Below are 26,834 nucleotides of genomic sequence, written 5' to 3' on the forward strand. Positions count from 1 at the left end.
ATCCATCTGGTCCTGGGCTTTTCTTTGTTGGGAGGGCCTTTATTACTGTTTTGATTTCTGTCTCAGTTATGGGTCTATTTAGGTTTTCTATGTCTTCATGGTTCAATTTAGGTAGATTGCATGTGTCCAGGAATCTATCCATTTCTGATATATTTTCCTGTTTGCTGGCATACAAGTCCTTGTAGCAATTTCTGATGATTCTTTTTATTTCTGTGGTGTCTGTTGTTACGTTTCCTTTTTCATCTCTGATTTTATTTATTTGGGTCTTTTCTTTTTTTAGTTAGTTGGGCCAATGGGGTGTCAATTTTGTTTATCTTTTCAAAAAACCAGCTCTTCGCTTGGCTGATTTTTTATAATGTTTTTTTGGATTCAATACTGTTAATTTCTTCTCTGATTTTAATTATTTCTCTTCTCCTACTAGGTTTGGGTCTGGTTTGCTGCAGTTTTTCTAGGTCCTTGAGATGTGCTGAAAGCTCATTTATTTGGTACCTTTCCAATTTCTTGATATAGGCACCTATTGCTATAAACTTGCCTCTCAATACTGCTTTTGCCATATCCCATAAGTTTTGATATGTTGTGTTGTTATCCTCATTTACTTCCAGAAAGTTTTTGATTTCTCTTTTGATTTCTTGAATGACCCAGTGTTCATTCAGGAGCATGTTGTTCAGTCTCCATGTGTTTGCATACTTTCTAGGGTTTCCTGAGTTGCTAATTTCCAGCTTCATTCCTCTATGGTCTGAGAAGCTGCATGGTATGATTCTAATTCTTCTGAATTTGCTGAGACTTGCTTTATGGCCTAGTATGTGATCAATCCTAGAGAAGGTTCCATGCACTGCTGAGAGGAATGTGAAGTCTTTAGATGTAGGATTGAAAGTTCTGTAGATATCTGTTAGATCCATTTGGGCGATAATGTCAATTAACTCTGCTGTTTCCTTGTTGATCTTCTGTCTGGATGATCTGTCTATTTCTGAGAGTGGAGTATTGAAGTCCCCCAGTACTATTGTATTGGAATCTAAATCTCCCTTTAAGTCCCTTAACATATCTTTTAAATAGACCAGTGCCCTGTAATTCGGCGCATATACCTTTATAATAGTTACCTCTTCCTGTTGAATTGAACCCTTAATCATTATATAGTGCCCCTCTTTGTCTCTCTTAACAGTTTTTGTATTAAAGTTTATTTTGTCTGATATTAATATGGCTACAACTGCTTTTTTTCATTTCTGTTAGCATGGAATATCTTTTTCCAACCTTTCACTTTCAGTCTGCATGCATCTTTGTTAGAGAGATGTGTTTCTTCTAGGCAACAAATAGTTGGGTTTTGTTCCTTAAGCCAATCAGCCAATTGGTGTCTTTAACTGAAGAGTTAAGTCCATTAACGTTTAATGTGACTATTGATACGTAGTGACTTTGCCCTGCCATTTTCCCGGAGATATTTTCTAGTATATGCTTTGAGCTTCCCATGCTGTTTTACTAGTAGGTTTTCTTCCTTTACCTTCTTTCATATTGATGGCCGTGTTTCTGTGTTTCTGAGTGTAGCACATCTTTAAGTATCTTTTGCAGGGCCGGACAAGTGGCGGCAAACTTAATTTCTGTTTGCTATGAAAGGTCTTTATTTCACCTTCATTCACAAATGAGAGCTTGGCAGGATATAATATTCTGGGCTGGCAATTTTTCTCTCTTAGCACCTGTGCTATGTCTCGCCATTCCCTCCTAGCCTGTAGTGTTTCTGATGAGAAGTCTGCTGTGAGTCTAATTGGAGATCCTCTGAGAGTAATCTGACGTTTCTCTCTTGCACATTTTAGGATATTTTCTTTATGTTTCACTGTGGTGAGTTTAATTACAACATGTCGTGGTGAGGATCTCTTTTGGTCATGTTTGCTAGGGGTTCTATGAGCTTCCTGTACTAGGATGTCTCTGTCCTTCTCCAAACCCGGAAAGTTGTCTGCTAGTATCTCACTAAAAAGGCCTTCTAATCCTTTCTCTCTCTCCATGCCTTCAGGAACTCCTAGAACTCGAATGTTGGTTTTTTTAATAGTATCCTATAGATTCCCAACGATATTTTTTAGATTTCTAATTTCCTCTTCTTTTCTTTGGTTTGACTGTATCCTTTCCTGTTCTCTGTCTTCTAAGTCCGATATTCTCTCTTCTGCTTCACCCATTCTGTTTTTAAGGCTCTCTAATGTGTTTGTCATTTGATCTGTTGAGCTCTTCATTTCATTTTGATTTCTCTTCACTATCACACTTTCCTGTTCTACTAGTTTCTGCGTTTCATTTTGATTCTTCCTTAAAATTTCATTTTCATGAGAGAGATTTTCAATCCTGTCCAATAAGGATTTCTGTAATTCAAGGATTTGCTTTTGAAAACTTCTAATTGTTCTTATCATAAATTTTTTGAAATCCGTATCTTGCATTTCTTCTATCTCATCATCTTTATAATCTTGGCTTGGGTGTTTTGTTTATTTGGAGGCATCATAGTGTCATCGTTGATCTTGTTCCCTTGATTTTTGTGTTTGTTGCTTGGCATAGTTAATTCTTCTTCCCTTACTGTGAGTTTTTTTTTTTTTTTTTTTTTTTTTTTTTTTAATGCTGTGTCTGTGTTAAGTGGACTGCCTGCTGTTGGAGGAGCCTTGGAGGCTTGAGATGGGTGTGGCCTGAGAGCTCTGCTTGGTTCTTCCGGGTTACGGGTATGCAAAGGTGACACCCTCAGGTTATGCGTGGTAAATCTCTCTCTATTTATTTATTTATTTTATTTTTTTATTCAGGAGGTAAGTAATACCGCATGGCTGAGCAGAATTGATGGTATTTAGCTTCCGATCTCTGGCTTCTACCCAAAGAGTCTGTGCGGGCTCAGTTTCTCCTGCGGACTCCCACTGGGTTGCCTAGGCTACTGAATTGTAGCGCCTCAGTTCCTTAGCTCTCCCCTGTTGTTATGTATATCCGGAGTCTCTTGTTCGCCTTTGCAAGGTTGGCGGAGAGAGAAACTCCTCTGTACCAGTACCCCCCACTTTTTTTTTTTCCTTCTCTCCTGTAGTCAGTCTGGTGAACTTTCCCGCTCCCCTCTAGATTCTGACCACCGTTTCCCCGCCAATGTCTTGGGTTACTGAGCTCACCTCCCCTTCCAGTGCCGATGTTTGGATTCGGAGCCCTGGGGGTCCCTGCTCTCCCCGCTGGTCATCTGTGTCACATCCACTCCCCTTCCCGCACTGGTGCTCAGACCCTGCGGCTCCCACGGCTCGGCTTCCGCGCGGTGGGCAACCTTACTCTCCCCGTAGGTCCTCTGAGTCACAGCCACTAGATCCAGAAGGGTTTCCTCTGCAATTTTTTCCTGATCCTTTTTCTGAGGCTACCGTAACTCCACTTTTATTAAACTAAATTTTCCCGGACTATTGGTGCGCACCCTCACTATTCCGTCATCTTGGCTCCGCCCAATTTGAGTTTTAAACCTTGTTTTTGGTTAGTCAATAATGTATCAAATTTATATATTTTATTTTTAAAAAACAACCCTCCATTTCACTGATCTTTTGTATTTTTTTTTGATTTTGTTTATTCCTCTCTAATTTTAACTATTTCTTCACTCCTACTAATTTTGAATTTGGTTTGTTGTTGTTTTTCTAGGTCTTTGAGATGCAAACTTTTCTAATGTCTTGATGCCTTTCTAATGTCTTGATGTAGGCACCAGTTGCTATAGACTTCCCTCTTAACATTGCTATTTCTATATCCCATAAGTTTGATATGTTACATTGTCATATTCATTCATTTCCAGATATTTTTTATTTACTTTTGATTTCTTCTATGACCCACTGTTCATTCAGGAGCATGTTGTTCAGTCTCCATGTGTTTGCATATTTTCCAGAGACTTTTAAGTTGTTAATTTCCTGATTCATTCTATTGTGGTCAGAAAAGATGTAAATTTTTTAAAAAAATTTATGATATTTGCTTTATGGCCTATAATATGGTCTATCCCAGAGAAAGTTCCATGCACTGATGAAAAGATTGTATATTCTCCAACTATGGGGGGAAAAGTTCTGTAGATAATAGGTAAATCCATTTGGTAAATAGTGTCAATTAGCTCTATTGTTTCTTTGTGGATTTTCTATCTAGTTGATCTGTCCATCATTGAAAGTGTGGTGTTGAAGTTCCCCATTACTATTGCATTGGAGTCTATGCCTCCCTTTAGATCCATTAACATTTGTCTAAAAGAGCCAGCGCCTTGGTGTTAAGTGCATATAGTCACATCTCTCCTGTTGAATTGATCCCTTAATCACAGCACAATGCCCTTCTTTTTCTCTTTGAACAGTTTTTGTTCTAAAGCCTATTTTGTCTGCTATTAGAATGGCTACACATGCTCTTTTTTGCTTTGTTAGCATGGAATATCTTTTTACATCCTTTCACTTTCAGTCTGTGTCTTTGTTGGTGAGGTATGTTTCTTGTAGTCAGCAGTAGATGGGTCTTGTTTTTTAATCCATTCAGCCAGTCTGTATTTTTAATTACATTCAAGATTTTTATTAATAAGTAATGACTTGGTCTTGCCATTTTTCCATAAATATTCCTATTTGCTTTGGATTTCCATTATACTTTCACTGGGAGATTCTCTCCTTTCACATTCTTTCATACTGATGACTACCTTTCTATGTTTCTGTTTGTAGCACTTCTTAAGCTGTTCCCTATCATGCAGTCACAGAGTTCCCACAGTCTCAGTACACAAGGCTCCCATAGTCATGGGGTGCAGAAGATGTGTTCTGCCCTATTTCCCTATCCCATGCACAGAGAGAGCAGAGCTGGCTGTCTGTGGGTGCTCCACTTGAGCCCTGGAGCCTGTGATATGTTGAGAGGCTGGGTGCACCTCACAGTCCTACGTGGGCACTCAGCTACATGTCAACCCTCCCAGCCAGACTCAAAGTCAGTGGTGAACATGGGTTTTTCTCTATGGTAAAAACCCCACAGCACATGCATACACGAGAACCACCACAGCTGCTGCTCGTGTCAAAATGACTCCTTCTTCCTGCCCATTGCTGGGGGTACACACAAAAGGCACTGTAGCAGCTACTAGTGTCAAAATGACACCTCCTCCTCGCTGCTTGCCAAGCATCCTTGTGGGTGATGGGGTGGGGGGAGAAATGGGACCATTTTTCTGGATTAGATGGATATCCTGTGCTCCATTAGGACTCCAGGCCAGACTCAAAGACAGTGCGCTCTTCCAGGATGTCCCTCGAGCTATATCACCAATGGCGTGGGCTGCCTCAGTCTGCTCTCACCTCACTCTCCAAAGCTGGAGCTTTCTCTGGCTTTTGGCTGCAGGGATTGTGTGAAGTGTTCTTGCTTGTTGCTGCATGTCCTCACCTTCCATGCTGATCCGTGGTGTCCTTCCTTCTGTCAAATTTCCACTGCAGATTTCTCTCCAACTCTCCCCTGGGAATGCACTTCTAAACTTTTGTGCTACTGTTTTCCTCTCTCCTAAAGCTGTGTTTCCTTTCCCCATTCAGCCATCTTGGAATCTCTCTTTGCTTGTTTTCTTTTCTTTTTTATACACTTATAGTAATAACATTGATTAAATCTATAGTCTCATTCAAATGACTGGCAGTTGATGCTACTTGTTGGTTGGGGGGTTCAGATGAGGCACTCAGCAGGGTGAACATCCTTGAGCCTTTTGTCTTATACTTCTTGAAGCATGGCACATGGGTTATGAGAAGAAACATTTCAAGAGCAAAATGGCAACAGACCTAAGTGGAACTTCACAAGGTTTCTTACAACCTGTTCTCAGAAGTCATGCAGCATAGCATCATTTCTGTCACATGCTGATGGTTACACATGTCAAGCCTAGGTTCTACATGGGAGGGTCTTCTACTATACGCTTCTATCTCCTTCAAGTTCTCTTTATCACAGTCTTGGCCAGAAATATAACTGCTCTCTTTGTATATAATATTTAGAAATAAAGATATATTCAAATACATGTATTAATGGGTAGAGCATAAATAAGTCTTAGAAATCTAGTTGAAAAGCAATCTGAATAATGTTATTTTTCTTTTTATTCAGCCTCTCACACAGGAAATCATGCCAGAAAGATTGTAAATAAGAGTTAAGAAGAAAATCTACTATCTCAGGAAAATTAGGTGTGAATAGTCAGTTAACCAGCAGGATAGTCTTCTGTATTTTACCATTAAATAACACAAAGAAACATAACTGTAACTGTTTAGATAGCAGAATTATAATAATAATGGTATAATTTAACAAACCTTACAATAAGGAATAAATTCCACTTCAATCACATATTGGTAATTGTAACATTTTAAGTAATATTTTTATATTAGTTTTTATTTATTTGGGAGGCAGGGAAACATAGGGGGAGATAGTCACACACACACACACACACACACACATAAACACACCACAAATATACTTAGCTCCCGTCTGGTTCACTCCCCAAATTCCCATAATGACCTGGATTGGTCTAGAGCCAGAACTAGGAGCTAGAAAGACAATTCAGATCTTCCAAATGGGTGGCAGGAACGCAGTTACTTGAGCTGTCACTGCTGCCTCCTCTGCATTGGTAGGGAGATGGAGTTAAGAGCCAGAACGAGGAATTGGACCCAGGCATTCCGGTGTGGGATGTAGGCATTTTAACCAGTAGGCTAAACACCTACTTTTTAATATTTTCACTAAAATTTTTAATATTTTGTACAAGATTGTGTAGCTAGTTTGTGGCAGATTGATTGAGCCTTTCCTGATTTCTAGCCAACTTGCAATTGTGATATCAAGCAAGGCCTGATGCTGTATGCGTAGAAAGTAAACTTCAGTCTAGAATATGAAAATGATAAAGTACTTAATACATTTGTTACTTTTATTTTTAGAATAAAGACAACATTCTGTTCTTTATTCTTTGTTATCTTTATGTTTTGAGTTACTCGTACCTATCAAGAATATTCTGTGATGGAATTTGACATTAAAGAATGATTAAAAAATTGATATTTTTAAATATGATATCCTATTCTTATATTAATATTATTATGTTTTTCATCCTCTAGGCTGTAATTATGGAGGAGTTGCTAATAATCATAGATATTTAAAGATAGGAGTTTCAACTGAAAATAAAGAAAATCCGGATCAATTAATGAAGGTAAATATTCAACATTTGACTGAAAGTACTCAATATTACAGTCATAAATTTGTCTTTCCCTCTTACGTAGGGTGAAAATTCACTGATTCTAAATTCATTAATCAAAATATTAACTATTTTAAGCAAATCATTTTGGTTTTATGTTTTACTCTGGCTTTATACTGTACAACCAGTCAAATTTTAATCTTTAAGAATATTATTCACTTCTCAGCCTTTTGACTAAGATTAAGTGTAGAATATTAAAAGAGATTTAGGGGCCAGGGCTGTGGCATAGTAGGTTAGGCCTCTGCCTTTGGCACTGGCATGCCATCTGGGTACTGGTTTGATTTCCAGCTGTATCACTTTCAATCTAGCTCCCTGATAACGGCCTGGGAAAGCAGTGGAAGATGACCTAAATGCTTGGGCCCCTGCACCTATGTGAGAGATCCAGAAAAAGCTCCTGGCTCCTGGCTTCAGATGGTTTAGCTCCAGCCATTGCAGCCATCTAGGGAGTAAACCAGTGGATGGAAAACTCTCTCTCTCTGTCTCTCCTCTGCCTCTCAAATAAATACATAAATCTTTAAAGTAAAAATGGTGATTTAATCCATTAATACATGAGGATTTTATGCACATATAAATAAAGAGTAGATCAATATTGCATTAAATAGTTGCCCTAAAAACTTTGAGAAGAACAATGAATATACTCAAATATTTATTACATTTCTTAGGACTGTACTATGTTCCAGAAGAGACTTTCCATGCTTTATAGAACCTTCCATCATAAGAAATCTTATAGTAATTTTTAATAAAACAGATCAAAGAAAAACATGCTTAGAAACTAAGAGTAGAGGAGAATTTTGCATTTTATTGGGTTAGAAGGAAGTATCATCTACAGATTCATTTATCATATTAATTTTTACTTCTCCTTTTACCTAGTTTTCTTTCCTTTTACCTAACCCATTTCCTATTCCCTAAGATGTTTTACATAATTTCAAAATTACTTAGGTCTCTTTCCTCTTTTTTTTTTTGGCAACACTCAATCTTGAAAATGTATTTTTAAATTATTATACTGTTACAATATTGGAATTAGTATACTATTGCTTTACTACTAGGAAAGGTATAAATATAATTATGGAAAAATATAGGTCAAAATCATATGCATAATTCAGGTTAAAGTACAAAACAGTTATCTATTTAATCATATTGAGTATATTAATAATTTACATGCAACAGTCACTAGAGATAGGAAAAATGGAAATGTATTAGTTACAAACATTAGTGGGAACATTTTGAAATTATTATCAAGCAGTTTAATTGGATATTATGGGTTAATATTAAAGACCGATTTGAATTTTGAAAATATGAAGGTAAATATGTTTTTCTTGCATGGGGAAATCTTTTATTCATTGTAGAGAGAATATTTATCAGTATGCTGTGGATTTATGTATGCGAAAGGCTTGGAGTAAATAAATGCTCTGTATAAGTATGCAAAGTATTATTAAAATGGTAGTTTCCCCTCTATTCTCTAATCATTGGTGCTCTTTTAAATGTTTAGATATTATCTGAAATAGAAAAGGAAGAATTTTTGAGAAGTAAAGCCCATTGTTCCAGTCCTGGTTCTGTTCTTGAGCCTCATCCTCATGATTTGCCTATGGATGAACGTATTGCACAAGGTCAGTGAAACTGATCAGTTACATTTTTGATAATTTTATGTGATTGACCATAGTTATCAGAAAACAATTTGAAAGATATTTTTGAATTTAGCAGAACACACTTGTATTTGAAAATGATGCCTCTATTTGTTAATTTACATGTTCTCTAATTTTCTTCTTTTTAAGATTTATTTTATATTTTTGAAAGGCAAATTTAAGAGCTGACACAGAGAGAGGGAGAGACAGACTGAGATCTTCCTTCCACTGTTTCACTCCCCAAATGGCTACCACTGGGCCACACAAAAACCGGGAGCCAAGAGTCTCTTCTGGGTCTCCCACATGGGCGCAGGAGCCCAAGCACTTGGATCATCTTCCACTGCTTTCCCTATTCATCTGAAGATGAATAGCTGGAACTCTAACCAGTGTATGGGATGCTGGCACTGCAGGCGGTGGCTTTGCCTACTATGCTACAGCGCCAGCACCTCTAATTTTCTTTATATTCTATATTATTTAATTTAAAGTTCTATAACTTAATTTAAATATGCTTCAAAGTTTTCCACTGGAACAGCTGACTGTAATAGATATAATTAACCCTGAATTTATGAAGTATGTTTTAACTATATTCCTTAACTATTCCTTAATTATACACACAAGCACATTTTTAAGTTTTGTGGAATATTTTAGAGCAAGTATGTGATATAATTATTGACTACAATAGAATTTCTATGTATATTCAAGAACATATATTCTTTTTGTATATTAGCATTTTTACTTTGATAATATGCTGGCATTATTTCTTCACTTCACAATTACTTTTATACTTTAAGTTGAATTCTTTTTGACAGATTTGATCTTAAGACTAATAACATTTCTTCTCATGAATACAGATGATGGTGATATAAATTTTGGGTATTGTGAAGTGGAAGAAAGGTGCAGACAATCATTTGAGGCTTGGCGAGATAAACAGAAAGAACTTGAGGACAAAGAAAAAGAAATTCTCAAAGCTCAGAGAGAGAGAGAAGAAAAGCAATTTCAAGAAGAAGAAGAAAAGAGACATTGCTGGATGAAACAATTTGAAATTGAGAAAAAGAAATTAGAGAACATTCAGAAGGTATGCCATTTTTCTTTTGTTTTTCATATATATTTTGAATCAGTAACTGCCTCTGAAGAGTGTTAATGTTTGGGTTAGGTTATGGTGTGAATCGATCCCCCCCGCCCCTTGGCTTTTAATTACTGGAAGCAGCTGACTGTGAGTTGACAGTAGTTACTCTGAACTTTTTGAAATTCCAGATACTTGGTCTTGAAAGCCCAGTCTATGAAGTTTCAAGGATCATCCCAGATTGTTTGAAATTTGCAAGTATGCCATTGCTGTTTTGTATACCCTTCTTTTTTTTTTTTTATTTTTATTTTTTTGACAGGCAGAGTGGACAGGGAGAGAGAGAGACAAAGAGAAATGTCTTCCTTTTGCTGTTGGTTCACCCTCCCATGGCCGCCACGGCTGGCGCGCTGTTCCGAAGCCAGGAACAAGGTGCTTCTCCTGGTCTCCCATGCGGGTGCAGGGCTCAAGCACTTGGGCCATCCTCTACTGCACTCCCTGGCCATAGCAGAGAGCTGTCCTGGAAGAGGGGCAACCGGGACAGAATCCGGCTTCCCGACCGACCGGGACTAGAACCCGGTGTGCCAGCACTGCAAGGCGGAGGATTAGCCTATTGAGCCACGGCGCCAGCCTGTATACCCTTCTTTTTTTTTTTTTTTTTTTTTTTTTTTATTTTTGACAGGCAGAGTGGACAGTGAGAGAGAGAGACAGAGAGAAAGGTCTTCCTTTGCCGTTGGTTCACCCTCCAATGGCCGCCGCGGCCGGCGCGCTGCGGCCAGCGCACCGCGCTGATCCGATGGCAGGAGCCAGGATCCAGGTGCTTTTCCTGGTCTCCCATGGGGTGCAGGGCCCAAGCACCTGGTCCATCCTCCACTGCACTCCCTGGCCACAGCAGAGGGCTGGCCTGGAAGAGGGGCAACCGGGACAGAATCCGGCGCCCCAACCGGGACTAGAACCCGGTGTACCGGCGCCGCTAGGCGGAGGATTAGCCTATTGAGCCGCGGCGCCGGCCTTACCCTTCTAATCATAGGAAAAGGCATACAGTGTTCTTGATAATGCAGTGCCCTTGCTCTGTAGTCTGGCGTAAGATGCATTATGTAAAACATAATGCATTTGTTGAGCCGTCTAGATGATAATCAGTGTCCCTTACACTGGGAGCTTTTTGATGTTGAGTTTTACATTTGTTTTTATATCTGCTATGTGTTTTTTTATTTTTTCTATTTTTCTTTTCCCCAGCGTGTCGATGTAGTTAGATCATACTATGGGCATTTTGAGAAACTGGTGGGTTTTAGGATTCTGTTTATGGATCATCAAGAACTTAAAATGTCTGGATAATGGGCAGGACTGACCCTCTCCAGTTTTCATTGTTAGGTTTGCTTTATGTAGTATCTAGAACATGCGGGCTTTAAGGGTTCCATTTAGAGAATATTAGCTGTGGTCAGTTAGGCAGTTCAGGATACTCTGTCCCTCCATGTTGACTACATTTAATTAATGGAATATATAGAAAGTAAACAAATTAAAAATAACTATATTCTAATTACTATGGAGCTAATTTTGCTGTCCCCTTTTTAGTGGTAACCATTCTAACTGGGATGAGGTGAAACCTGATTGTGACTTTGATTTACATTTCCCTGATGGCTAGTGATCCTGAGCATTTTTCATGTGTCTGTTGACCATTTGAATTTCCTGTTTTGAAAAATGCCTTTTCATGTCCTTTGCCCATTGCTTTACTGTATTGTTTGTTTTGTTTTTGTTGAGTTTCTTGAATTCTTTATAGATTCAGGATGTTAATCCTCTATCAGTTTCATAACTTTCCTATTTTTCAAATATTTTCTCTCATTCTGTTGGTTGCCTCTTCAATTTGCTGTGTTTCCTTTGCAGTGAAGAATCTTCTCAGTTTATTGTAATCCCACTTGTCGTTTTGGCTTTGATTGCCTTTGCTCCTAGTGTCTTTTCCAAGAAGTCTTTGCCTATTCCAATATCTTGCAGTTTCCCCAGTGTTCTCCTCTAGTAATTTGATGGTATTGGGTTGCAGATTTAGATAATTGATCAATTTTGCGTTGATTTTTGTGTAAGGTATAAGATAGGAGTCTTGTTTCTTCTACATGTGGAGATCTATTAGCTGGTTGTAGATGTGTGAATTGATTTCTGGAATTTCTATTCTGTTTCATTGGTCTGCGTGTCTATTTTTGTGCCAGTACCAGGCTGTTTTGATTATAACTGCCCTGTGATATGTCTTGAAATCTGGTATTGTAATGCCTTCAGCTTTGTTTTAGTTGCTTAAGCTTTCTTTAACTATGCAGGTCTCCTGTGTTTCCATATGAATGTTCTCATTGTTTTTCCTAGGTCTGAGAACAACTCTCTGAGATCACATTGAATCTGTAAATTGCTTTCGGTATTATGGACATTTTGATGATATTAATCCTTCCAGTCTTTTCCAGATTGCAACATATTTACATCCTCAGAATTAGAACCCAAGGTGTCATCTATTCAATATCTTACTGTAAAATTAAGTTTGTTATCCTAGTCCTAGTAACTGAGTACATTTGCATAAATTGTCATCTTTAACTGTTGTTTACAAATATATACTGTGAGAATCAAGTTTAATGAACAAAATATTCTTTGATATTAGAATATAGTATTTTATGTTATCAATCTTTAGGAAGAACAGAACAAGATAAATGATGAACTCCATAAAGAAGAGAAAATATGGAAAGAAAAGCTTCAACAGCATGAGGTATCTATTTGTTGTTTTTAATCATTACATTATCTTTCTGCATTTGAAACAAACTACTATGTTTGAAATGGGAATTGAAATTATATTGTCTAGCTGATGTAGGATTTATTTTACTACAACATTTAAATTTATTAATCATCAAAAACTTTGAATACAATTTTCAGAAAATTAAAATTAATTTGTTCAGTGAGTATATCTATATGAAACTATAACTCCAAAATTTCTGTAAAGATTTGGGTCCACTTGGGGAGTGAACCAACGGAGGGAAGATCCTTCTCTCTGTCTCTCTCTCACTGTCTGTAACTCTGCCTGTCAAGTAAATAAATAAAAATTTTAAAAAAAGATTTGAGAAAAGGTACGATTATGATTATTTTACTATGTCTGAAGAGTATTAGAAAAGATTAGTATATTTCTTGAGCACACTCAACTGATTGTTTAATAACCCCATTTAAGATTATTAGGATACATTAGGCCGACGCCGCGGCTCACTAGGCTAATCCTCCACCTAGCAGCGCCGGCACGCCGGGTTCTAGTCCCGGTCCGTTGGGACGCCGGATTCTGTCCCGGTTGCCCCTCTTCCAGGCTAGCTCTCTGCTGTGGCCAGGGAGTGCAGTGGAGGATGGCCCAAGTCCTTGGGCCCTGCACCCCATGGGAAACCAAGAGAAGCACCTGGTTCCTGCCTTCGGATCAGCGTGGTGCGCCAGCGGCAGCACACCAGCCGCGGTGGCCATTGGAGGGTGAACCAATGGCAAAGGAAGACCTTTCTCTCTGTCTCTCTCTCTCACTATCCACTCTGCCTGTCAAAAAATAAAAAAAAAAGATACATTAATTATTATGTTTAAATTTGATTCATTCCACAGTTTTATGTAAAATTAATATATTGCATACAGTTGATAAACTTCTCACATCCAGCTATCCATCTAAGCATTATTATCCTTCTTTGTATTTCCTTCAAATATTTTCCTTATTTTTATAAAAATCTTGAAAAATAACTTCCCATTATATATGTTTAAATTAAAAATGATTAGGCATGTGAAGCATCAGGCTTAAATACTTACAATGCTTATCAAAAATATTTTAGTTGGTAAACTTTCTCTGTGTTTTCAATGCTAAAAATATTTTTAGCTATTTCTTTCATTATTGTTTTGCAATTTTTATTTTGAAGACCTTTCATGCGCTTGGTTACATTTATCCCATTTTTTTGTACCTTTTGTGAATAAACTATGTGATATGAATATTGTCTTAGGAAAATTAGTATGTATGCATATGCATATAGTATCTTTGTGTGAACTGAATATAGCAAAATATTAAATATTGTTAAACCCAAAAATGTAATTATAAAGAATAAAACATTAAAGATACAAAAAAGAAATTGTTTTTACTAACCATAGAAACTATGTGGTTTATTTGTGGGGTAAATTCTTTTACTACTTACTTTTTACAATTGAAAAATGGTTGCATTAAATGTATATTTTTCCTATGGTGTTTATTATTGCAGACTTTATGTTTATTTCTTACATTGTTTTGAAACTTTAGAATTTTTCACTTTATATGTTCATATGTTAACTATTTTTAATGTGTCCAGAAATTCTTTAAATGCCTAAGGTACAAAAATGAAATTAGAAAATAATCCCAGATTGTATGGAATTTATATTCTTTAGGATTTTGACATATTACCTGCATCTAAGTGTTTGTATGTATGAGTGTATGTGTGTGTGTGTGTGTTATAAAGCTAACTCAGCCCTTTATCTTATGACTTTTTTTGTTGTGTTTAGAAAATTTATTTTTCTATTTTTTTCTTTCAGTTTTTCTCAGGTCTTTATTCTGGAACTCTTATTTGTCATTTATAGGAGTTTCTATGGTTAACTTCTTTATACTTTAACAAATATTTCATATTTTTGCTATTTTATATACTGTTTAGAGAAAACACGTCATTTTGAAGTTTTTTATTTATATATATATATATTTATTCAGCTATCATGCATTCCATTTTGACTTTGTTTGAAGGAGAAATTTTTTTAAGTTTAAATTCTTTTTGTGATTACTTTTACATGAAGTAATTCATATAAATCATTCCTTATAAAATTTTTACTTTATTGAAGCTCTTCTCTAGTTTAATAGTTCCTATTTCTTAGATGTTGATTCTTGCTTCTATTTAATGTATGTACCTTCTCACATCTTTTGTTAGTTATCCTTAAATATTTGCTGAGTTCTTTTTATCAGCTTACTATTGTTTTAGGACTCTAGTGACAAGAATTTTTCTCTAACTACAGATCAGCTCACTTAATACATTATGTGTTTGGCAACTTTTCTGATAGTTGGGAAGAGAAAATATGCATGAGTAAGTGGGTTCTTCCTTTTGCTTGAATGTGTGAGCTACCTGGCCTTCTTAATGTCATAATTCTGTACTTCTGTAGTCTTAGTGCTTTCTCCAAGTATTTTTTATCAGAACTCCCATTTCCAAAATTTTGAAGTCTACTTTTCTCCTAGGTGACTTATGACCTGTGGTTTCCCTTGCCTTTTTTTCTGTGCCATTTTAATTTCATATACTGTCTTCAAGGAAAATTCCTCAATTTATATCTAGATGATTATGTATATCCACAATATTAGAGTATCAACTTGCCAGTGTGGTCCAATTTCCTAAATATCTTTTAAAAATAATACCTTTTAAAATAAGTGACTTCATATATGTCAGTATAACTTCAGTTTAAGTGTTTGTTTTCCATCTGTATATTACATGGTATTTTCATAAAATCACACATTTGGTTTATGCTGACTGCAAATCTTATGTCATTTTAGGAATTTATTAGAAGCTTGCATTTACAAATGGAAGAGGAAAGAACAAGACTTAAAGACTTACAGGAAACAGAAAAAATACGTTTGTTAAAACTACAGAATGATGCAGCCATAAAAATTCAAGCTAAATATAAAGCATTTGTAGCATACCAAAAATATGGCCCGATCATAAAAGCACAACTAGAAAGCAGGAAAAAGAAAGCACAAGAATGGAAAGAAATGGAAGCAAAAATACGACAAATGGAGGCAGAAAGGCAAAAACGATTAGAAGAGGAGGAAAGGGTAGAAGAAGAGATAAAAAGACAGAAACAAGAAGAAAAGAAAAGGAGAGAAAAAGACTATGAAGAAAAAAAGAACATTCTGAGACAAGAAAGAGAGGAACTGCGAAACAAGGAAAAATTAAGATTAACAGAAGATGCAAAACAACAACTAATAATAAGTAGTACCTTAAAGAAAGAAAATTCTATTGATAAATATCTAACTGTTGAAGATAAGTCAAAGAATATGTGTGATACAGCCTTAAAGATTATGGATGAAAATTTGAAGCAAGAAGGTATTCCTCTTGAGGAATCAAATAAAACAGAAAATGTAGATACACATCTAATAGTGAAAGAATTAGTGCAACCCATATCAAACCAAACAATTTTGTCAGAATTAAAAATGGAAGGAGAAAATACAAACCCAACAAAAATACAGTGTTCAGAAAAATTGGGCAAGCAAGAAAGAGAATATGAAAATATAAATAAAAATACTGGACTGGAAAACCCAGGTCCAAAAGAAAATGTGAAAGAACAGTTTCAGATGCAAGAATTAAATTCTCAAATACAAAAAGAGAAAAATGTCAGACATGACGTAAATAAGAATGTGGGAGATGAAATCCAAGTAATAATAGTTGGACATAGTATAGGAATTAATGAGGTAAAAAACACGGAAGTGCAGAAAATAATCACAGGTGACCAACAGAGAGAGGCACAAAAAGTAGAAAATGAAGAGGTACCAAAACACAATGAATCATTACATGAAGAGAATAATACTTCACTAATTTCAATGAAAGAAAAATTGTTATCAAAATTGGAAAAGTCTGAAGATACAAGGAAAAATTTACACGTGCAACAAAAACAAACTGATTTAAAATCCAAAGAAATTGAGGACAGTCCAGAAGGCAATGCTCTGAATAGTGACTTTGTCATTTTTAATGCCACTGATGCCATGAGAAATACAGAAGGCAAAACAGACAAGCAAGATTACATTGTGGGAAGACATACTCCTTGTGAAAATTTGTGTGGCTATAATGTAGGAAGTTCCTTAGTTTCTAAAGAAGTTGGCTCTCAGAAAGCTGAGGTTAAAGAAATTCCAAACCAGTGTAATAAAAATGCAGCTGAGTATGAAAATGTCAGCTCTGTACCAGAGTCAACACTTCTGTCTTCTATTGAAGAAAAGAGACTAGCTTGGATGAAATCATGTAAACCTTGGTGCAAAATCTTCAGTCAGAATCAACAGAAGAAAATTGTTAAAAGAAGGAGACCTGTGAAATGTGCAGCCAATAGGATGCCTCCTTTGAGTACACTAGAAATTCTTCAGTATGGCAGTTGGAATACTCTACAGCAGGTATTCTAGTGTTATGCTGCTAAAGGACCACAATGGCCAGGGTAGGGCCAGGCTGTACCCAGGAGCCAGGAACAACTTCTGGGTCTCCAACATGGGAGGCAGATGCCTAAACACTTGGGCCATCTTCTATTGCTTTTCCCAGGTCATTAGCAAAGAGCCATATCGAAAATACAGCAGCAGGGCTTGAACCGGTGGCTGTATGAGATGCTGGCACCACAGGCATTACCCGCTGTGCTACAACACTGGCACTTCTTTTGCCTACTCTTTTTTTTTTAAGATTTTATTTATTTATTTGACAGATAGAGTTAGAGAGAGAGAGAGAGAAAGGTCTTCCTTCCATTGGTTCACTCCTCAGATGGCTCCAAGGGCCAAAGCTGCGCCAATCCAAAGCCAAGAGCCAGGTGCTTCTTCCCAGTCTCCCATGCGGTTGCAGGGGCCCAAGCACTTGGGCCACCTTCTACTGCTTTCCCAGGCCATAGCAGAGAGCTGGACTGGAAGAGGGGCAGCCAGGACTAGAACTGGCACCCATATGGGATGCCAGTGCAGCAGGTGGAGAATTAACCTACTGCGCCACGGCGCCGGCCCCTCTGCCTACTCTTGACAAACTATAATGTGCATATGGATAACCAGTGGATTTGTTAAAATATTGATTCTGATTCAACATGACCTAATTTTCTTCCTTTTTGCCACACCTCCATTGGTGGTATTGGTGCTGATCCATTGCAGTGCTCTAAAGAACCCTGTAATCTCACTACTACTCAAAGTAACTGTTTCAAACTTTTTTCTTTACAACATTAAATATATTATATAAAAATGAAACATACATGTGAATGTGCCATATGAAAGTTAAAAGCGTGATGGAAGCTATGATGTAGTGCATCCCATGTCGTAGTGCCTAGGTTTGTGTCCTGGCTTCTTCCAGTTCCAGCTTCCTGCTAATGTATAACCTGGGAGGCAGCAAATGATAGCTCAAGGACTTGGGTTTTGTTCACCCATGTGGGAGACCAGATTGAATTCCTGGCTGCTGACTTTGGCATGACCCAGCCCCAGCTGTTGGTAGGTTTTTGGGGAGTGAACTAATAGATGGAAAATATTTCTCTCTCTCTCCCTCTCTCTCTCTCTCCTTCAAATAAAAATAAGTAAAATTTTTGAAAAAGAAAACACTATGTGATGTGCTGAGTACATAGCAATGTATTAAAAATAAATGTATATGTATGACTTTCAAACTATTTCAAATATGGAGGACGAAATATTATTCGTGATTCCACAAATTCTGTATGCTCTGGGTATATTATAAATTCAGTAGCAAGGAATGATTCAGACCTTGATAAGAAAGAACACCTGTTGTAGAAGGAGATATATATTGCATGGCTCAATTATTATTGGTTGTTTCTACTTATAGGTTTCATAATATCTCTTCGCATACTTTCTTCTGTTTTTGCAAGATAGCTGAGTCCGTCTAGTTGAAATATGGCAGGTTAGAAACACAATCTATTCCCTGATCTTTGTGGTCCCTGGTACTATTCAGGGATCTACCAAATGCAGATCATAAACATTTATGTAGTTAATCCTAAATATGAGTCCAAGGACATGAAAAAAAAAAAAAAAAACAAGAAAAAGAACTTGGCAAGGGACTGGCTCTGTGGGGTAGCAGATAAAGCCACTGGCTGTGGTACTAGCATCCCATATGGGTGCCGATTCGAGTCCCAGCTGCTCCACTTCCAAACCAGCTCCCTGCTAATGTGCATGGGAGAGCAGCAGAGGATGGCCCAAGTGCTTGGGCCTCTGTACCCATGTGAGAGACCCTGAAGAATCTCCTTGCTCCTGGCTTCAGATTGGCCTAGCTCTGGACATTGCAGTCATTGGGGAATGAACCAATGGATGAAGATCAATTCCCTCATCTCTGTCTCTGTCTCTCCCTCTCTCTCTGTGACTCTGCCTTTCAAATAAATAAATTTTTTAAAAATTTGGTATGTCTCTATCTCTCTTTTTCTCTGTAATTCTGCCTTTCAAATAAATAAATATTTTTTAAAAATTTGGTGAAAAATTCAGGGAGTTAGCTAATACATGACTGCCTTATTGCTTTGATATATTTTCCTTCTGAACTTGAACTGGTCATGTATGATTGTGTTATTTTGTCTTTCTAAGTGGGAAAAACATTAGAGTGAAGATAGCTTCACTCAAATTCTGTTGTTAATAAAGGTGAATTTCAACATGTAGCATCATTTAAAGTTCTCTACAAATTTTGCAAGGCTAATATAGTTTATATTTACTATCATTGTCAATGTTATCCATCTAATTTTCTTGAATTCTCTAGGTTACAACAGTGACATTTCAAGATTTGCCAGGTTGTAATCTCTCCCCATTAGCAGAGTGTACAAACCTTCAGTTTCTATCTCTTCGACGCTGTGGATTAACTTCTTTGCATGGCCTGGGTAACTGCCATAAACTTAAGTATATTGATGCACAGGTATGTTCTCTATTCAATTTATCTTATAACAAAATATAAAACAGATTCATGTTTACATCAAGGACCTAAATTTGTGAGAACCAGACATGGAAGTCAGTCAGGTGGTATGACATAGAAATTATTCATGTTTTTGCAGGTGATATTGGCATTGCTTTTGTTACTTTTTTCTGTATTAATCAATGACTACTTTACTTAGTAGTTCAAAACAGCAATGCTCTTATTTGCTCGTGGTCCTGTGGACTGTGACTGGAAGCCAGGCCTGGCAGGATGCAGTTTGTCTTGACTGGATCTCTTATGTAATCGAAGTCAGACTAGACTGTACTGTCCAAAATCATCTATCTTTTATGTCAGGTACCACTGACATCCGGGTGATTCAGCTCTTGTGGTTATCATGGTCTTCTTTCGAGTGTGGCTGAATCCCAAGAGTTAGTGTTCCAAAAAGACAAGCTCCAGTATGCAAGTGCTTATCAAGCATCTGCTGGCATCCTGTTGGCTAATGTTTCACTGGCCAAGACTTGAGTTCTCATGGAAGAATTGTGTGGACGTGTGAATATTGGATTGTAAGATTTATTGGATAATGGCAAAGTAACAGACTGTTACCATCCACTTCTTGGCTCCTTATGATTTACATCCTTCCCACATGCAAAATACATTCACATCCCAATGACCCCAAAGTCTCCCGCACTTAACTGCGTCAAGCTCAGTCTTGAAGCATGGGATCTGTTCCTATATAAATCAGGTCCAGTTGAGATGAAGTTCTTCAGGTGCAATTTCTTGGGTATGTCTACTCATTGAGTTCTCTCAACTTAGGTCTCTACAAGGTAAAATGAAAGGTTCTCTTTCTTCCCCTATACCACTATACCCAGATCCCGTGGTGAGAGAGGGCTTGGTTGACTACAGTAGTCATTCCCATTCTCGATGGTAGAATCAAGATTGGCAAAATATTCTTTCTTGTTCATTTACATTGTTTGAAATATTTTATTATATTGTCCTATAAGAATGTTAAAGAATATGAAAATTAATGAATTCTTTTAAATCACTTAATATTTTTATTTAGATAGTATATAGCTTGTATGGTTATCACAAAAGATTGAGATTCATATATTCTCTTGGAGATCAGATCTTGTCCTTCCTCCTTTTGCAAATTTTAAATATTTCTTTAATAAGCCATTGAAATTAAGCTAATCATATTTGCTCCTTGCTTTAGGAAAACCATATTGAAACCATCAACTGTGAAAATCTGGAAAATCTCTGTGTTGTTCTTCTTAATAAAAATCAACTGACTTCTTTTCATGGTTTGGATGGCTGCACTAATATTCAAAATCTTGAAGTTTCTCATAATAAAATCACTCGAATTGGTGAGAATGGTAGAATTTTATTAATTTAGACATTTTTTAACATTGTACATTCTTTCATATATTCCTTTTTAGGAATCAGCTAATATTCATTTTCATATTTATGTTATACTTAATTGATCTTTTATCAAAATTAGGAAAGCAAACATATTCTTAATATATGTAAAAAGAGTATACGGCCGGTGCCGCGGCTCACTAGGCTAATCCTCCGCCTAGCGGCGCCGGCACACCGGGTTCTAGTCCCGGTCGGGGCGCCGGATTCTGTCCCGGTTGCCCCTCTTCCAGGCCAGCCCTCTGCTGTGGCCAGGGAGTGCAGTGCAGGATGGCCCAGGTGCTTGCGCCCTGCACCCCATGGGAGACCAGGAAAAGCACCTGGCTCCTGGCTCCTGCCATCAGATCAGCGTGGTGCGCCGGCCGCGGCGGCCATTGGAGGGTGAACCAATGGCAAAGGAAGACCTTTCTCTCTGTCTCTCTCTCTCACTGTCCACTCTGCCTGTCAAAAAAAAAAAAAAAAAAAGAGTATATTCACACCACTGACAAATGGATAGTTCTTAGTGTCCTGTTAAGTTAGTATATTTACTTTTCCATCCCTTTACCAATAACCAGTACTAAGCTAAGCTCTGCTGGGGAATATACAACCCTGATTGGGTGCTGTTTATGGATTTTATGCTGCTACTTTTCTTAGGAATTCTCACAGCTGTTTCCTGGTGAACCCTTTCATCAGTTGCATGCATACATCACCCACACTAACCTATCCTTTAGGTGAGACTGTGAGTACCACCACCTGAAAGGGTTCATCTTCCAGAATTTCTCAGTCCCTCCATCCCTGTACATGCATGTCCATGTGTCTAGATCTACTTCCTTCCTTATGTTTTATAATCCATATAATTTGGATATTAAAACGTCTCATTTCATTTTTCTCTAAATATTCCAAACAGTTCCTTCTAGAATCATCTCTATCATTTATCGTCAGCCTGTGACAAATTATTCCTACTGTCATTCCCTTCATCTTAAGCTTTTGAAAAACAAAGTTTTCTTTTACTTCACATTGGAGTGTTTGCCTCAGTGCTCTTACCCTTTGGTTTGGAGAGTGCTCTGTTCTTGTTATCACTTCTTATCTCCTAGCATTCCTCTTCAATACACTGAAAATCACCTTCAAATTTTTTTCTACCACGTTTCTAGTAAGATAATCCTAAAATAGAAATCTATTTGTGTTGATTAATATCTGGTTTAAGATCCTGTCTTTTTATTTTTTTTATATATTTTTTTTTACTATTAACTTTGGCGTGAGATTCTTAATAGTCTTGGTAGGATATTAATGATGGTTAATGAAGAATTAAGCCTTGTAAAAAGTAGGAACTTGGTTAAAAGAAAGTGTACTATGATATAATGCAAATGGATTAAATGTTTGTACCTCCAAAGGATACTGTCATATCCACCTTATTTATCCTATAATTATTTGGAAATCTGATCTTGACTGAAATATCAGGGAGTGGGATGGGAGTAGATTGGGGAACAGAAGTAAGCCTACGCTTTGTGTGTAGATGTGATTCTACTTAAGACTTTTTGAAATTAGTTTTGTTTCTTTTTTCATTGTAGAAAATATAAAATGTTTACAAAAGTATAATAATATGTTGGAAACTCCAAATAACCATTATTTATATTCAATGTTGCTTAATCTTTATTTTTTTTGGTTTTGATTTTTTTTTTCCTTTTTAAAGCAAATCCAAAAACTACATAACTCTATCCCTTCATTCTTTAGGAGACAGTTTTTAATAATATGGTCCTTTCTAACTTGAGCACAGTGCGCTATGGCACCTAATAAAATTAATAATTATTACTTTTTTATATAAATGATAAGCCATAATCTAGTATTCGTAATTTTGGGGGGCCATTGATTTGTTGCATAACCTCTGTTGTTTGTTTTACAGATTACCCTACATTCTAGCTTTGTCCCTTTATATTTTTTGTCATCAAAATTGTTTCATAAAGCCCTCTATTTCCTATAAGTGGTAATGTGCTTAAAAGGCTTAATTAGATTCAAATCCATTGCTCTAGCAGAAATTCTTGATAGCTGACACTCTGTGCTTCATACTGCATTACATTAGCAGTCATACAGTGTTTGTCAGTTTACTTGTAATGATGATATTGTTCAGTATTGGATACAGCTAGTGATGGTGAAAACACTCCATTATAAAATGCTCCATCACCCTTTGTCTAATTTATCATCTATTTATCAGTTTGACCTGAATCAGTTAATGCAATAGGGATATGCAAAGTGAGTTTTCTAATTTGATCATTTCCTTTACATCTTTTCAGATGAGATTGTTTAATTAATTGCAACTGTTTGGTTATCCTAAAATAATTTGTAGAGGAAAATAGGGATGCATGCTTCCTTTTGTATTGGTAAATTTTCGGAATACAGTCCTAGTAACTCAAGTTACTTCCAGTGATGTATTTTTGTTTTCCTTTACTTTGTTTTTTTTTTTTTTTTTTGTATTTCTCTTCCCTAACCTCTCTCTTTGTCTTTGTATTCTATGACCCATATTTTAATATTGAGATTATTTCTATCAGATACCTCATTATTTTTGATACTTAAATTGTACTATTCCATGAATTTGAATTGGAGATATCAAATATTGATATCTCTGATTCCTGCTTACTTATTTAAACTTTACAGTTTTGTTCTCTTTCTCTTCCTTTACAAACTTTATGCCAACATATTTACATAACTCTTTGTTATCTTTTGATCATAATATAGCTTCAAAACAATGCCAGTATTATTACTAACAAGAAAACTTACTGATTTAATTTTAAAACTTGTTTTGATTTCTTTTTGTCCTTGTATTATATCCCCAGAAAGATACAATTAAAGTAGTGTATCTAAAATTATTTGAGGTATTTTTATCTTTGTGATTATATTATGAAGTTGATATACAGTTAGTTCACTTTTCTCATTTGATTCAGTTTATTTTTAATTTTTAAAGCAGATATGATTTCACAATGAGAATTAGTTAAGAAAAATCTATTCAAAGTGATTATGCTTCTGTCCCTATTCTTTTTTATTCTTTTTGCCTATTACTTTTATATACAGATGCTTTGTATGACATTCAAGTTGAATATTTATATTTAGACATATATATATATATCTAAGAGTGTATATGTATGAGCATACTTCAAAAAGTTTATAAAAATTGAATTAAAACTTAAATCTATTTTGGCACAATTTTGAAATTAATGCATAGTTGGTTCATAATATACATTTTCCATGAATCACTTGAAGACTGATCTAATGAAAAAACTTCAAAACTGTTTTGCACCAAAATGAGTGTCATTTAATTCCCCACACTTTCTGAAGTGCCTTTATGTATGTGCTAATCCTTCTGTCATAAAAAATGTAGCATACATTGAATACCATTCCCAATCTTGCTTATTTTTCACTTAGCAACATATTATAGATTTCATAATATGAAATCCATTCTTTTTCCATGGCTGTAAAATATTCTTTTGTGTGGATGGATCGGAGTTTATTTCGGTGGTGTGTTTTGGTGGGTCTTAAATTGTTTCCAGCCTTCTATGTTGCTACTGCAGATATCCTGACACCTAGATAATTTCATACTTGATCAGGTATATCTTAGGATAATTTCCTACAAACTGTATTATTGGACTAACAGATATCAGTAACTTAGGAAAGTAATGCCAAACTCCCTTTATGTGGATTGTGCTATTTTGCATTTCTAATACATAATCGTGCCTGTTTTTTCTCATTTTCTTCTGTTTATTGTGTTGCCTTTTTGTCATATTTAAGTAAAATGTTAATTCATTTTCTAAAATCTTTTTCATTCTTGTTGATATAAGTACTTAAATATAGGAATTTTCCTTTGAGCAATTCTTAGCCCATAACTTCTGATATGTAAAAGTTTTCCTCATTTCTGTAAGTTTAGCTTGTCTTTAAATCTATAATTTTTGTTAAGATTCATTTAATTATATACTTAAAAGCCAGAGCGACAGAGAGGGGTGTTGGAAGTAGGAGAGAGAGAGAGAGAGAGAGAGAGAGAGAGAGAGAGAGAGAGAGATGCTGGATTGGAAGTGGAGCAGCCAGGACTCGAACTGGCTCTTGACATGGAATGTCAGGTGCAAGCAGCTGTCCTTATCTAAAATTTTTAATTCCTATATGGAAAGGTCTCTTTTTATGTTATTCTGTGTATTATAGCCAAGGAATCATTTTTGTGCCATTTCTGATATTTGAAACTTATTGTGGCTTTCTTACTAGTAAATTATGTGGTTTGTTTTCCTGAATGTTTTATGTGCACTTGAAAAGGAGGCAGCCTTTTTTCTTATTTTGATGTAGAGTTTATTCTTTCATCCATAAGATCTACCTTACTGACCATTTGTTTAAGAATTTTTGGGTACATGAGCTATGTTGGACTGAGAATTAAGCTATTTTAAATTTGCCTGTTATTTATGTGTCATTAATCAGACTATTTCTTTTTGTATGTCTCTTACTTGAATGTTGCTACCACTCTGCTTCTTAAGTAACTATGATTTTTTTTATTGTGAGTAAAATTCTGTCTTTTCTGAAATGGTTTCTTTTTATTTGTGATTGCCTCACAATTGGTCACTTTTTTTTATTTTTAACCTTTTGAATAATCACTTTGTTTTAGCGTGTTTACATTTATACATTATTTTGTTTTTTATTGTTTAAAATACATATAGAAACAATTTTGTTGTTGGCATGAAGACACATGTGTTGATAATGTATGCTAATATGGTGGTACATACTGAACTGAACTTAAAAGATAAAGAGGACCATTTGTAAATTGAAATTCTTGAAATCCTGTTTACTTCATCTTCATTGCCAGCAATACCATTTTAGGATTTTTTACTGAGAACTGGATTTCCTGGTATAGGATATCTATAAAATTTATGAGAAAACTGCTATAGTATTAATTGATGTACCTGAGGTATCTCTGTGTAGTGCAGTGCAAACAGAGTACAAGACTTCTTTGCTGTCTGTTGCGTACAATGAAGACACTGTATTTATGAAGTGTGAGAAGAGTCTACATGAGAAAGTGGATTTTTCTGAAGACCCTGTAGAGTCTGTTTTTCATCTTCAGAAACTGCTTACAGATACTGGTCGAGCTAAGGAAAAGCATAGATTTTGTCTTTCAGTGATATATTGATGCTAAGAACTCTTAGGAAGGGGCACAAAGATAGATTTGTGTTTATAAATTGGTAAGTTACTTTTCCATGGTATAATGTTTCTTAAGGAGATGAACTAGAATTAGAAGCAATACCATAATATTTTACATTTGTAGTTTCAGGTTTCATTTGCTTCTAATTCTTATTAAGTTGTAGTCATTGCAGAAGTTAACATATACTGATAGTTCCAATTACTCTTTTAATTTGTAAACATTAATGTACATTTTAATTGATTTAATTAAAGTGAATGAGAATAGTGTCAATGTCAGTTTATTTAACAATTCATTTTAGATTAGTTATGCTGAATCTTTTAAATTCTAATTAAAATATATGAGTATAGACACAAACTTTTATGAAATACTTATAACATATTTCAAGTAAGAAATACTTCTATTTATATAACACTAATAGTTTAAAATTGAATTCCATAAATTGAAATTTCTGAAGTTACTAGTACATTTTTATAATTGCCTTTAATATTTAAACTTATTACATGCCTTGGGTATGGAAATAGATGATTTCTGTTATTACTAGGATCCAAAACTGAAATATAAATTAAAAATGTAACTTGAAATAGAGGCTCCTAACTATATTACATATGGAAGTATAGATTTTTTCTGGCCAATGAAGGGAAGAGGTAAACTATTATATTTGATATCTATTTTTGTACAAATTGTGAAATAATTGCCAGAATATTATTTACATTTTTACTTTATTTTCTATCATTGGTCTGGTTTAGAAACAAGTTTTTGATTATAGAAAAATTTAACATGATCAGAAGTTATTTTTAAATACATAATTAATTTAAGCTAATTAAGTTCACTT

The 26,834-nt window shown here is 35.7% G+C and overlaps 1 protein-coding gene across 8 annotated transcripts in view; it reads left to right on the top strand.

The window, feature by feature from the left end:
• Positions 1-26,834, top strand: part of LRRIQ1 (leucine rich repeats and IQ motif containing 1) — a 240,047-nt gene that overhangs the window by 17,165 nt on the left and 196,048 nt on the right. For all 8 annotated transcript variants that reach the window (XM_008256858.5, XM_051845711.3, XM_089307544.1 and 5 more), the window contains exons 4-10: positions 7,023-7,114; positions 8,649-8,766; positions 9,633-9,856; positions 12,504-12,578; positions 15,378-16,982; positions 19,300-19,452; positions 20,660-20,810. In XM_008256858.5, the coding sequence (XP_008255080.2) occupies positions 7,023-7,114; positions 8,649-8,766; positions 9,633-9,856; positions 12,504-12,578; positions 15,378-16,982; positions 19,300-19,452; positions 20,660-20,810 (2,418 nt within the window). The remainder of the gene's footprint in view (positions 1-7,022; positions 7,115-8,648; positions 8,767-9,632; positions 9,857-12,503; positions 12,579-15,377; positions 16,983-19,299; positions 19,453-20,659; positions 20,811-26,834) is intronic.

The sequence above is a fragment of the Oryctolagus cuniculus genome, chromosome 11, assembly GCF_051225735.1.
Source record: "Oryctolagus cuniculus isolate XC-2025 breed Fujian yellow rabbit chromosome 11, ASM5122573v1, whole genome shotgun sequence".
Taxonomy (NCBI): Eukaryota; Metazoa; Chordata; class Mammalia; order Lagomorpha; family Leporidae; genus Oryctolagus; species Oryctolagus cuniculus.